This window comes from Periophthalmus magnuspinnatus, chromosome 7, assembly GCF_009829125.3.
Source record: "Periophthalmus magnuspinnatus isolate fPerMag1 chromosome 7, fPerMag1.2.pri, whole genome shotgun sequence".
NCBI lineage: Eukaryota > Metazoa > Chordata > Actinopteri > Gobiiformes > Gobiidae > Periophthalmus > Periophthalmus magnuspinnatus.
Genome location: NC_047132.1, coordinates 5,973,603 through 5,986,448, shown reverse-complemented (window position 1 = coordinate 5,986,448; position 12,846 = coordinate 5,973,603). Strand labels below are relative to the sequence as shown.

The window sequence follows — 12,846 nt, the reverse complement described above, 5'->3', positions numbered from 1 at the left end:
GTTGCATCAGGTTGTAGCCCACAGGGTTCTTTGCATAGCACATGCTGCTATGCAATCTGAGAAACAGTTAACACAGAGCACTGCACACACTGGAAAAGAGGTCGGACCAAATCACATAAAACAAAACAGAAGAGGATACTGTTGTGGTACGGCAACACTACACAGCATTCCCCATGTAAAGAATGACAACTGACCACACAGCATTAGATTTGTTACACAAAAATGGCATCACATTGTATATACACAATGCAGGTTAGAGAAGCTTTATCTGGTTGAATGGGCATAATAATAATAATATCTCCCCATTGTCACAGTAAGCTGTAGACATTAAATACAGCTACAGAGAAGCAGATGTGTCCTGCACTGTCCCGGTGTTAGGGTGTATATACTGTAATACAGGCTGCTCCTGTATGCGTTAGGTCCACCCACCCAATGATGGAGAAATTATAGGATACATATACTATTGTCTTTTGGGTTACTAAGTTTTATTAGCGGGAATGCTTGGCGCTTCTGTTGGGCAGGGGATGTGTTGCTCATAAGTCTCTGGCTATGTGCGGTGCGATTGGACAGGACAGTTCGAGCTGCCTCCAATGGCGTGTCCTTCTCTAGTCACATGACTAGATGGGCTCCACATAATTGGCTGGGTACAGTCCCTCCCGACCGTTGTCCAAACGTCCTCTACACCAGCCCTGCTCGTCTTCGTCCTCAGTCTTGGTCAGCTCATCACCTGGAGATGAAAACAATACAACAGAAAAAAAGTTTTAAAAATGCTTTAAGACATGTACATATGTATGTTGGCTTTGAAGTCATATAGCATGCTTTGTGTCAGATTTATGAAACACCTTAATCTTGTTTTTTCATGTAGTGTCACTAAAATGAATGTTTCTGCAAGTATGGACTCCACCTGCTGGTGCACTGTGTGTAGTGGTTTAAGTAACAAACAGATTAGACATCCAACTCCCTCAAACTGGAATTATTAGTTAATGTTGTGTTTATCAAATGAGTATAGAGGAATTACAAATGAATATTATTGTACTGTTAACGTTAGCACGCAGCTGCATCTTCCTCACTTGTACAAAGCGTTCATTAAATAGCTGTTACTCAGATGGCCCAAATCCTCAATCAACCACTTCCCCTCAGCGCTCCTGTTAATTGGCTGTTAGCTGTGTGTAATTTGTTATCCACAAAGCTTTCATTACTGATCACTACTATCTCCTTGAGAGGAAGCCATCTTCTACACAGCCAGGGCAAGGTTAGTGCTTCGTGACCACCACGGCCACCTTGCCACCTTTAAATGGTATTAATAATTCATGTGAGCGGACCACGGATGATTACCTGCTTTGAAGGTGAGCTCATCTTGTTCCTGTCCCTCATAGTCGTACAGGGCACGCACACGGACCCCTTTGCCAGTACTAGAATCATCCTCAAAAGAGTTGCCGTTGCCTCCATTTTCGTTGCCTGAGTAAGCGGCGGGCTGCTCGTCATCGGACCATTCGGCTGAGTAGGTTTGGTTTTTGTCATAGCTGCTCACACTACAGGAGAGGGAGAGAGGATAGAGAGAGGGGTGTCAGTTACACCGCTGGACAAAAGTCATCAAAGTGTCATCAATACAAATAAAATCAAACAGATCATGTATACAGCATTAGGAGCTTTGCATCAGTCCATTACATCTCCACTCCTTTGTAAACTTGGTGATACTAAGCTTCTCAGAATAGCAACAGCTGCTCTAAGGCTGACCAACGACAGCTATGTTTACACACACCAAAAATCTGATCTTATTGAAATGTCATACAAACAGTTTTATCTGATGAATGGTATTGACAAGGGGAAAAATGTTAAATGCAACTGCTGCATGTCGCCTGATGTTCTCAATGATTAGATTTATTTTGTGCATGTAAACACACACTAACAATCAAATTTAATTATTACGTTTACTGCTTATTCAAGTCCTGGTGTAAATGGAGTGTCAGCATGGGGCAAAACAAAGTGTTATTTGGAAAATCTCTACCAACTGAGCTAATATTGTACCCTTATAAACTTTCAACCTAAAGATCATCAAGTCATAATCTGTCTAAGTCATGCACAAGTCCTAAATCTCAGCAGCAAAGGAATCATATACAAAGGAATCTGAAAATACAGCCAGAATCCTTCAGGCTGTTTCTATCTTGCAGCAATGTAATACACACCATGACCAGCCAAAACAATTACCCACATTCAATGAAAAAACAAACAAAATTTACCTGCTGCGGTCACCAGGTGGCGCCACATGGTCTGTACTGGGAGTGGGTGGGGCTCCATCTGGTTTCTTTTTCTTTGGAGGAGCAGCAGCAGCATCTGGGTTATACTCCTAATTGTGAAAAGTTAAAACATTGAATTAAAATCTAAAGCGTGTCTTTCTTATTCGTGGTCATAGGTCATCGTGGACACAGTACCTCAAATGCGGGCCAGTTCATATGCATGCCCGGTCCGTGGTTGTTGCTAAACCACTTGAGGTCCTCTTGTGAGTTTGCAGCCAAAATGGTGCGTTCCAGCTCTCTGTATATTGTGGCATAGCTGTGGGGGTAAAAGGGGGAGAAATCAGTGATAATGAAGTCACCATACGGTTGACTCTGAGCCAGTTTGGCAAATACACAACCCAGAGTGCTGCTCATTTAGCACAAGAGCCATCTATAACTGTGCTAGAGGGAGGCAAAAGTAGGTGACAGTGACATTTCACTAAGCTGGAAATAAATGGTAAGCAAATCTGAAGACGTGTTTACTGTTAAATTTGTTAGATCCGTAATACAGACTCATACATTCAATCGCTTCATAATAATCACTTCTAGAATGGGAAAGCCAACAATAAACATGTTATTTTTCTTTCCCATTTGTTTTGCTTTGCTCACTTTTTCAAATCTTGTGTTTAAAGGCGCAGTGCATGACTTTTCTGCAGGGTAAATAGGTTTTTGCCTAGACTTAGACTCTAGAACACATGTGTCAAACTCAAGGCCCGTGGGCCAAATGTCCAAATGTCCAAAGCCCGCCATGTCATTTTATGTGGCCCGTGACAAAATAAATTAAAAGGTATGACTGTCTTAAAATGTCAGTTTATCATTAGATACACAGTTAAACGGCCATTTTTTCATATCTATGCAAATCCATATGCAATATTGTAACTTGAATAAGCAATAAATATAGAAACAGTTAATTAACAAGATTAAAACATAACAACATTTATCTTACAGTTACATCTGGCCCTTTGAGAGCAACCATTTTGTTTATGTGGCCCTCTGTGACAATCAGTTTGAGACCCCTGCTCTAGAATATATCACAATTTAGCATTTAACTCATCTATCTCAACACGCAGATAGTTTTACAAGGTATTTTTGAACAATAGAAACACCTCTAATGAAACAAATGCTACATAAATGTGTTGAATGCCATGCTGCAAAACATTTCATGTAGCCATGGAGACAAGCAAGTATCTAACCTCCTCCAGAAAAGTGAAAATGTAAGCGTTACGTGGTTAAACAACCTGTAATGTGTTTGCTGCAGGTGCACGCTTGTTTGTGCTGTCGTGCTTTTACAGTAATGCAAAACATGACAAGCTGCCACTGTGAGCAAAATCCTCTCTGGCAGAAACCTTGTTGTCTGAAACATCAATTAATTAGTGTTGGAAGTGTGAGCAGAGATGAGAAGGAAAAGGCTGTTTGCATGGGCTCTTCTGCAGTCAACTGTGGGATGTACAAACTTAATTTAATTATAGACAAATGAAGGATAAATGGGTTTGAATACCAGCTGTTCAGTGAGGCTCCAGGACAAACTTTTAGTCTCACTTCATAATGCAATCACAAATTAATGCAGGATTCCATTAGCCCTGGTTGACTTTAGAAAACTGTGGTTGTAATTGTAGGATCTGGCCACCCCAATTATAAACTTGAATACATATTTTTGTGTCTCTGCTGGTTGTAGAATCATTTGTTCTTCATTGATAGTTTAATGGATGAATTTCATTTAACGTTTACAATTTACATTCAAAATAGATACTGCACCAGGTCCGCCCCTTGTCATTGTGTTTCCTGTTATAAACATTTTATTGTTTTTCTGTCACTAGGTAACCTTGAGAGAGGTGAAACGTGCCTATAAATAACAGAAGTAAATAAAATCCATAAATGCTGTTACTGATGTTGCACAAGCACACTACAAGGTCACAGTGTGATAAGACTTAAGGTTATATTTCCATGATCACTGTGCTGTGTGTGCGCCAGAATAGAAAAATAATATTGCTTCTAGTATAGTCAACTTTCTCAGAGGGTCCAAACTAATAAGGGCCTAGACCCATTTTTTTCAGTGCAAATACAAATAAATAATTAGAAACCGTTACATTGTACTAGAATGAGGAAGTGTGTGGTTAGCATGCTAGTACTTGTTAGCATTACGGTGACAGACCTCTCCTCTAGTCTCTGAAAATAGCGAAAAGTTTGGAATGCATAAAGTAAGTGAGAAATAACTTGAACTTGGACCATTGCAAACAGTTTAAAATGAACTAGTTTCATGTATTTAAGAGACAAAAATCAAGTACTTTAATAGACAAATCTGTGGACACCATTATAACGTCTCCTTGTATTTGATATCAGAATCAGAATCAGAATCCTTTTATTGCCATCGTTTGTGAACACAGTTCACAAACTAGGAACTTATTTTGGTGATAAAGTGCAACATAAAACATAAAACACACTGAATAAATACAAATACAAATAAGGGCATGCAAGTAAAAAAAAAGATATGCTTAAAAATCAAATAAAATACTTATATAATAATAATAAGGTAGAACCAAATCACCAGGGCGACCGTACATGGCGCCATCTTGGCATCAGAGATGTAATTACAAGGTGTGACATATAAGAAATATAATATAGAAAAGAAGTCATTAGAAAGCATTAGACTCTATATCTTGTAAGCTTTTTTCAGGCAAAACTTTTCACTGGTCTCTAAAAATTGTGAAAGATGCTTATAAACTCATTATGGTGAATAATTAAGATGCTCAGAATGGTTAAGGTAAACGGGGATTAACTTCAGTCCACTGCAATTATTTTAAAATTGACTATTTCTGTTTTTTCACATTTTGAAGATAGTAAAAATCAGTAAATTAATAGTAAATTAATCATCTATGTATCATTACAAGTAAGTTGAGCTAATGCACCATCATCATCGTCATCACTGAAGCTGTAGTTCTCCTCTGTGCTCACCTTTGGTTCTCAGTGAGGTTCAGATGGCGCTTTATGTCCAGCAGAGCCTCTTTGAGGAAGTTGAGTCTCCGGACTTCGTGCTGCTGACACTGGTCAAACACCTGCTCCATGCTCTCCATGTACTGAGGGGTGCACTTGTTTAGCTCCTCCAGGGACTTCTCATACTTCTCCTTGGCCTGAAAACAGCACACACAACTCAGTTTACTATTACTCTTTTCAGATCACTATTAGAGTCTTCAGTCAGCTTTTGACGAGAGCTGAAGAATCAGCTTGGACATGTGGCAAAACATCTGGAAAACCTAAATATATGTAATATGGTATTTTAAATGTATGATGGAAATGGTTTTGTATTAATATTTTAAATAGAGCTAAATTTCGTGAGAAGCTGTAGCACAAAACATTATAAGACCAAAATTGTATAGCATTAAGCTGCGCAATTTATTTATTAAAGATGCTCAAACTTTCATCTGGTTCTTGTGTGTGGTGCACATGAATATTGAACATTTTACACAAATCATCCTACTTCATGTAATATTTTTGTGCTAAGTGTGGGTTGGCAGTCAAACATGAAAGTGGATGGGGTGGAATAAAGTGAATGGCATTTCAAAAAACCTCAAAACTCAAAAATAGACCTTGTGCTACGAGATGAGAATAAATATCTTTTAAGTGTTTTTTTCCACATTTACATTTGGATTGAACAAAAAATGGGTTAAGCGCTGGCACGTTACTTTTATTGAGAAGCTGCAGTTCTAAAAAGCTGCAGTAAAAATATTAATTAATTAAATAAAAAATGGGGAGGACAAATTTTGAACTAAAGTATACTATTTACTTTTTATAAATGATGTCAAAATCTTTTTTTGTCTACACCAAAGGGACTCAATCTTGTGTCTGGTCCAACACCTAGACGCCTACCTTCTGCACGTCTTGTTTGCATTTGTCGACTTTCTCGTGGAGTTTCTTCTGCTGGTCGGGTGTGACAGATGCCTCAGTTTTCCCGTTGGCCTCTCTGGTGGCAGCCAGCTTCTCCTCCTTACAGGCCATGTGGTAGGCTTTCTTTGCAGTCTCCATCTGCGGAACCAACCACGACAGATTAGACATCTCAAAATCTCTACCTTACCTCCTCAAAAACAGACATGGAGTAGTGTTGTGTTTTGTTTCATTCACACATGTTTGAGTAACCCTGAATTATTAGTCTGTCTACATCTCTAAAGCTCAAAATGCTCTGTTCAACATTATATTATAACAAAGATCTGAAAACAGTGAGCAAAGGTGTGACATTTTAGACCTTTATTATTAGTTTAAACTATATTCAGTGAACCACATTTACTGCCCAAATATTAAATTATACACAAACGGTTTTACTTTGCCGAAAGGGTGTAAGAGCGGTGCAGTTATTGGATTCAACTGTATTTCCATGTAATTCTTTATTCATGAGGAGCGCTCCAGGGAAACAACCACGATTCATTCTAATATGTAAGTTAAAACATGTAAAAGAATTATATTTTATTAACTGGGTAAACAAATGTTGTTTGCCTTCTCCGTGAGTCAAGGCAGTGTTTGAATAAATTTGATGAATACATAAGTAATTTTGCATAATATTTGCGTAATACTAAACACAGTACAGTGCGCTCACAATGTCTCACACTCTCCCAACTTAGTTTTAACATTTACATTCTAAAGGAGCACATTTTTTATTATCATTGTATTATTGAAATCCGTATCCGAAATCGAAATCAAGTTTAAAATGTTGATATTGTGCAAACACTGCGGCATACGTAGTTCTCACCTCCTTGAGTTTCTTGGCCCATGGTTTCTGGGCCTTCTTGAAGCCCTCCTCTGCCTCCTTGGCCTCCTTGAATCCCCCGATCATCTGTTTGTGGTAGGCTTCTTTCTGCCAGTTCTTCACTTTCTCCACGTCTTCGTTCACCAGGTTGTTCTTCACATCTTGGTGCAACTCGCTCACCTTCTCCGCCTCCGTCATCACTGCCAGCCAGGCCCGCTCCACTGAGCCATACTGTGGACCTGCGCAAGAGACCGGGACAGTTTACAGGGACATTTGGGGAAAACTCTAAGTATCGGTCATATGTCAACTATTCAAAGCTAAATATTATAAGTTTTGAATGGAGAAATATCCTTAACATGTTGCTTATAACAGGAAGCTGAGGTTCATTGGTATTCAAGTCATTCTAACTTTTTCATTTTTCATTTGAGATGGAGGACAGGGGCCCGTTTAACTCTGAGGATGATTCACTTGATGTATGAGTCTTTGTCACACAATCAATCCACAAATTTGCCATATATATATATATATATATATATATATATACACGTTATACACATACATACCACCTTATGATATCATGTAGTAGATGTAGTGGTAGTTTTCAAGTTATCATCTTAATTTTCAGTAGAGATGGACAGTTCCAAGGCTGAAATCATCCGAATAATCCGAATAATGATATGATAGTGAATGTGTATGGACAAAAAACCCCACATTGGAGCACTTCCTGTATTACCACATGATGACACCACAAGGTGAAACCAGGTGTTTTCAATTTGAGACAAAAACTCAGCCTAAATATGCAGGATATAGGTGTTAAACATGTGTGACTGAACAAAACACAACTCCAGGTCTGTTTGCGATGAGGAAACATTATTACATAGATCAGAAAATTGCGTAATACAAGCCCTTTAAACATAAACCAGGGCAGCAGTATCTTTATCAGCAAATTGTACTATGAAATTCTTTTCTGCCCTCCAGCTTAGAATATTCTGACATCGCAGTTACCTTTCTCTATGAGCTGTCTCCACCTCTTGCCCCATGCGGTCAGCTGGTCTCCATAGGCCTTCTCGATCTTGGAGCGCTCCTGCAGGCAGCTCATCAGGTCATTGCACAGTCGATGTCCGTCATCAAACCTTTTGACGGCGCGTTTGTAGTTCCCCACCTGAGCCACAAAAAATGTGAAAAACAAGGCAATTTACAACCAGACAATACAGTTAAGATGTCAAGGCTCATGTCTTGCAGGGCAAAAGTGATTCTTTGACTTTGACTTTGCTCATAATGACAGTGTCCATTTTTTACATATTTTCAAGGGCTTCTCAGGTCAGTACTGTTTAATGGTCCTATATTGAGCTAACTCTTTAAGCTTTAATCCATGCTATAATGCTGTTACCTCATCAAAAACATACCCGGAGTTGTGTTTTGTTTCATTCACACAGTCTGTCTACATCTCCAAAGCTCAAAATGCTCTGTTCCACCTTGTGATGTCATGAAGCAGTAGTTTTCAAGTTAACAACTAACTTTTACCTTTTCCTCAGTAAAGTTTGTCAATTCTAGGGCTGAAAATACTTAATCCAAATGATTCTAGTGAAGGTGTATGGAGTTTAAAAACACAGCAGAGCACTTCCTGTATTACCACATGATGACATCACAAGGTGGAACAGAATGTTTTCAGTTTGAGAGAAAAAAGGATTTGTGTGTTAAACATGTGTGAATGGAACAAAACAAAATTATAAGTATGTTTTTAATGAGTAAACAAAATTATAACATAGATCAGAAAATAGCATGATATAGGCCCTTTAAAATATGTTTTTTTAATTAGAATTATATTGTAATTTGACTCAACAATTGCAGCCAAAATGACCTCACATGCACTGATCAGGTCATTGCAACAAAGCTTACATCAGAACTGTCACAACATAAATATCTGGTCACTGGTCACACAGAAAGCCTTTACTGTTTATAATAATACAGACGCCTCCTTTGTCTCCACCTTAAGCGAGGCTGCCTTAAAACAACAATCATGTAGCTCCGCCTCTGTGCAGCCTGCAGGGGGCGTTTGCTCATGGTGCATGATAAAGGGAGGAGGGAGAGGGGGCTGGGCTCGTGCCTGTGCATGTGGAGTTATGCAATGCCATGGACAAGTGTGTGTGTGTATGTGTGTGAGGGGGTGCGTGTGTTTGTGTGTGAGAGTGCGCGCTTTAATCCTCTTGAGTGGTGTAATGCAGGCAGACAGATCCACATGAGGTAAAAACACACATAAACACTCGCTTCATATTGTGCACCAGACATTGTGTTTGTCTGGTCTGTGAACGCACCACCGCACAGCTTTAGTCTAACAGGTGTATTTTGGTTCAACAACAACAATGCGCAGGTGGACAGACTGGCAGTAGGGCTGTTTCAAGTGTGTATTCCCCATAACTACAACCCCTTAAACAGTGTGTGTGTGTGTGTGTTGGGGTGTGTGTGTGTGTGTGTGGAGATGCTCTGGGCAGGTGCTGATGGTGAAAGGGCCCTCACAGCTCTCATGACAGAGCCTCTTTGTAAGTGCAGCTAACAGCCCTGACACAAAGACCACTGTGTGTTGAGGGAATTCATTTACACTCGTTTGGCTGAGTAAAAGCGCACACAGAAACGCCCCGACAAGAGTAATGTTATGTTTACGTTCCATATGAGGGTCAGGGAGACGACATAGTATGGAAGAAGAATGCTGAAACTGTAGAGAATGTCTAACTTGTAAAAGACTGCAGGCACTAATCGTAAATACTAGGATGAAGAAATTAGTTTACAATGAGCAGTCTCCAATACAGAGTAAATCTAGTGTAATGGTTTATGAACTGAACTGCATCTACAAAAGTGTAAGAAATATGTTTGCATCTTAAAAGAACATAAACAAAAAGAGATAGAACATGTGCCCAAAGATTTCTACAGACATGCGTTGAATGTGTTTATCATTATGACATTGCCACCAAGCCAAGTTACAGGTATGATCTGTGGAGAGGCAACCCTGCTCACTGTAAGAATGCTTGTTTTTCCAAGTTTTTGAGCAATAAAATAACTTAAATTGAATAAATGCAAGGGCTGTGTTTAATGCAGCAATGATCTTCATGGAGAAAAACAAGTGAAAGAACCCACCGTGAAAGTTACACAGTAGCACTTTAAGGATTATTGAGAAAATCTGGACAGTTATTGTTGAGATTCTATGAAGGCGTGTGTGGAAAAAGAAGTCTGGGTCTGTCTGCTTAAACTGCTGTGTCTGCGAGAATGACTCCAGATAAAGTTGGGTATAAGACTTTGAAGGATTACGGTTATGATTGTAGGAAAAATAATGGAGCTAGATTTACATAAAAAGATGTCATATTTTCAGATAGAGTCCTATAACTCTTTTTTTTTTTTAACAATCTTACAAACCACAAACTTGATTATTATTTCAAGGATTCATCTGATGACAATGCTGCGTTTGTCGCTGAATAATGCCACCACATTTTGAAGCTATTTTGAGAAAAAAAACTAATTATTATGTGATTACAGAGATATTAACTACAAACCAGGACTAAACATTTGGATTTCAGTGAAGTTATGTCAGTGAAGTTATGTCAGTGGCTTGATAAAAATGTATTCATAGGTTTCAGAATGATAAAAAAGTCTAAAAGATTTAAAAAAAAAAATTGTGCAAAGTCTTCAAAATATGATCAGTAACAGAGACCTGGACCTGTTGTATATGGGGTAGTTCCACATTGTATCAGACTGCAGCGTGAGTGAGGACGTACCTCCCAAAAGCTGTCCATGGTGTCGTCAAAACCCGCACATTCATCGTAGGAGCCCGACATTTTCCTGGATGTGACGAAGAACTCTGACGTCTAAATCTGTCCTCTGCAAAAGAGATGGGGTCCTCCAGCACTGCAAAGCAAAGGTAAAACAATTCTATCAGACAATAATAATAATAATAAGACACAAATCAAACTGCAGTGTCAAAGTCTTTAAACTTAATTAGCCAAATAGACAAGGGTCATTAGACAGACAAGTAAATAGCAGGAGGTGAAGTGTAAGAAAACATTCATAAATTGTCTATGCCAGGAATCAGTTTAGTGCAATGTGTGCCCCACAGAATGGCTATAGTTGGCTGATATCCAAATATGGAATTAAATAATTTGATGAAATTATTGTTATCTCAAAAAGTGACTTTGAGCAGGTTTGACAAAGACCAAATTGTGAAGTGGTTGCCGACTGGTCAGAGCATCTCCTAACTGCAGCTCTTATAAGGTGTTGTCAGTCCAGGTTGTGTTGCCCTGGTTTGGTCCTGGTGTGAGGCCCTTTTAGTCCTGGTCCTGTTCATTCCTGGTTTTCTCCAGCGTGGCTCAGAGAATAGACTTTAAAGCAGCTCTGTTTGTGAACAAGTCTCTCCATGGACCAGCATCAAAGAGCATCTCCCACATGTTAGAGCCACATGAACCATCTCACACTCTGAGGACTTCAGGGACTCAAAACGTTTCTGTTTAGCTGTGCATATGACTGAAAATGATGTATGTTTTTATGTTTGTATTGTGATTTTAATGTTTTTCTTAAAGCACTTTGTGTACGAATTGTTCTATACAAATAAACTTGCCTTGCCTTACTTCTACATTTACTTCCAATTCAGTCCCAGTTGTTATGTGTCCCAGCTGACGGAAGTGGGCACACACGCAAACACATTCATAGTAGACAATGTGGGTGAACTGTCTTGCCTAAGAACACACAGTTTTGCAGTTTTGCCACGGGCACTTCACCACGACCCCTGGTATTTCCAGCGGTCTCCTATCCAAGTACTAAACAGGCCCAGCCCTGCATATTCTCTGAGATCAGCTTTGGCTTTAACACATGAGCTGCTGATTTTACTGGTATAATGTTGACAATCAATAACGTTAAGGTGGTTTTATTTTTGAGTATAAACTGCAAGACAATTGATTCTAAAAATGTAAAAATAGTATGTATGCTAGGTGTAAATCTAGACGCCTGGAGCGTAGTGAAGGGGCATCTTTTCTTGGTGTGTCCTAGAAAAGCCACCATAGAGACTGCAGCATCACAGCACTGACCCCGAATCTATTCTCACTATAGACACTGGTGTTCTGATACATGGCAGCTGAGAAATCCGGGAACAAAAGCTACGCAAATTCATTCACCAAGTTCAGCAGGCCAGAAAAACCCACACAGAGGACTTGAGCTGACTACACTACAAAGACTGAAACGCTACATGCACCGCAATAAAGACACGATGTAATTACTTTATGTTGATCCAAAGCAAATATCTAGTCAGGTCTAGTCCTGGTCTAATCCTGGTCTATGGTTTAGTCCTGGTCTAGTTCTGATCTAGTCCTGGTCTGGTGTTCGTCTGTGGTTTAGGCCTTGTCTAGTTCTGGTCTAGTCCTGTCTAAACCCGGTCTAGTCTCGGTCTAGTTCAGTTTAGTCCTGGTTTAGTTCTAGTCTAGTCTTGGTCTAGTTCTAGTTTAGTTCTGGTCTAATCCTGGTCTAGTCCTGGTCTAGTCTTGGTTTAGTTCTGATTGAGTCCTGGTTCAGTCTGGGTTCACTCCTAGTCTTGTTCTGATTTAGTCCTGGTCTAGTCCTGATTTACTCCTGGTTTAGTCCTGGCCTAGTCCTGGTTCAGGCTGGGTTCAGTCCTAGTCTTGTCCTGGCTTAGTCCTGGTCTAGAGCTTCTCGTTTAGTCCTGGTCTAGCCCTGGTCTAGTCCTGGTTTAGTCCTGGTCTAGCCCTGGTTTTGTCCCGGTCTAGTCCTAGTGGATGCCTGCTGGAGCATGTTTACTCTGGTAATGTTACCATGTATAGGAAAGTTTTAATAATACTT

General features: G+C 39.6%; 1 protein-coding gene across 2 annotated transcripts in view; it reads right to left on the bottom strand.

Moving 5' to 3' along the window:
- Positions 1-12,846, bottom strand: part of LOC117373675 (protein kinase C and casein kinase substrate in neurons protein 1) — a 64,432-nt gene that overhangs the window by 28,962 nt on the left and 22,624 nt on the right. For both annotated transcript variants that reach the window (XM_033969756.2, XM_033969757.2), the window contains 9 exons: positions 10,779-10,908; positions 8,017-8,173; positions 7,015-7,250; positions 6,141-6,296; positions 5,229-5,404; positions 2,433-2,553; positions 2,241-2,347; positions 1,336-1,532; positions 1-727 (listed from right to left, as the gene is read on the bottom strand). The exon at positions 1-727 is cut by the window's left edge and continues 1,593 nt beyond it. In XM_033969756.2, the coding sequence (XP_033825647.1) occupies positions 618-727; positions 1,336-1,532; positions 2,241-2,347; positions 2,433-2,553; positions 5,229-5,404; positions 6,141-6,296; positions 7,015-7,250; positions 8,017-8,173; positions 10,779-10,838 (1,320 nt within the window). In that variant the 5' untranslated portion in view covers positions 10,839-10,908 and the 3' untranslated portion in view covers positions 1-617. The remainder of the gene's footprint in view (positions 728-1,335; positions 1,533-2,240; positions 2,348-2,432; positions 2,554-5,228; positions 5,405-6,140; positions 6,297-7,014; positions 7,251-8,016; positions 8,174-10,778; positions 10,909-12,846) is intronic.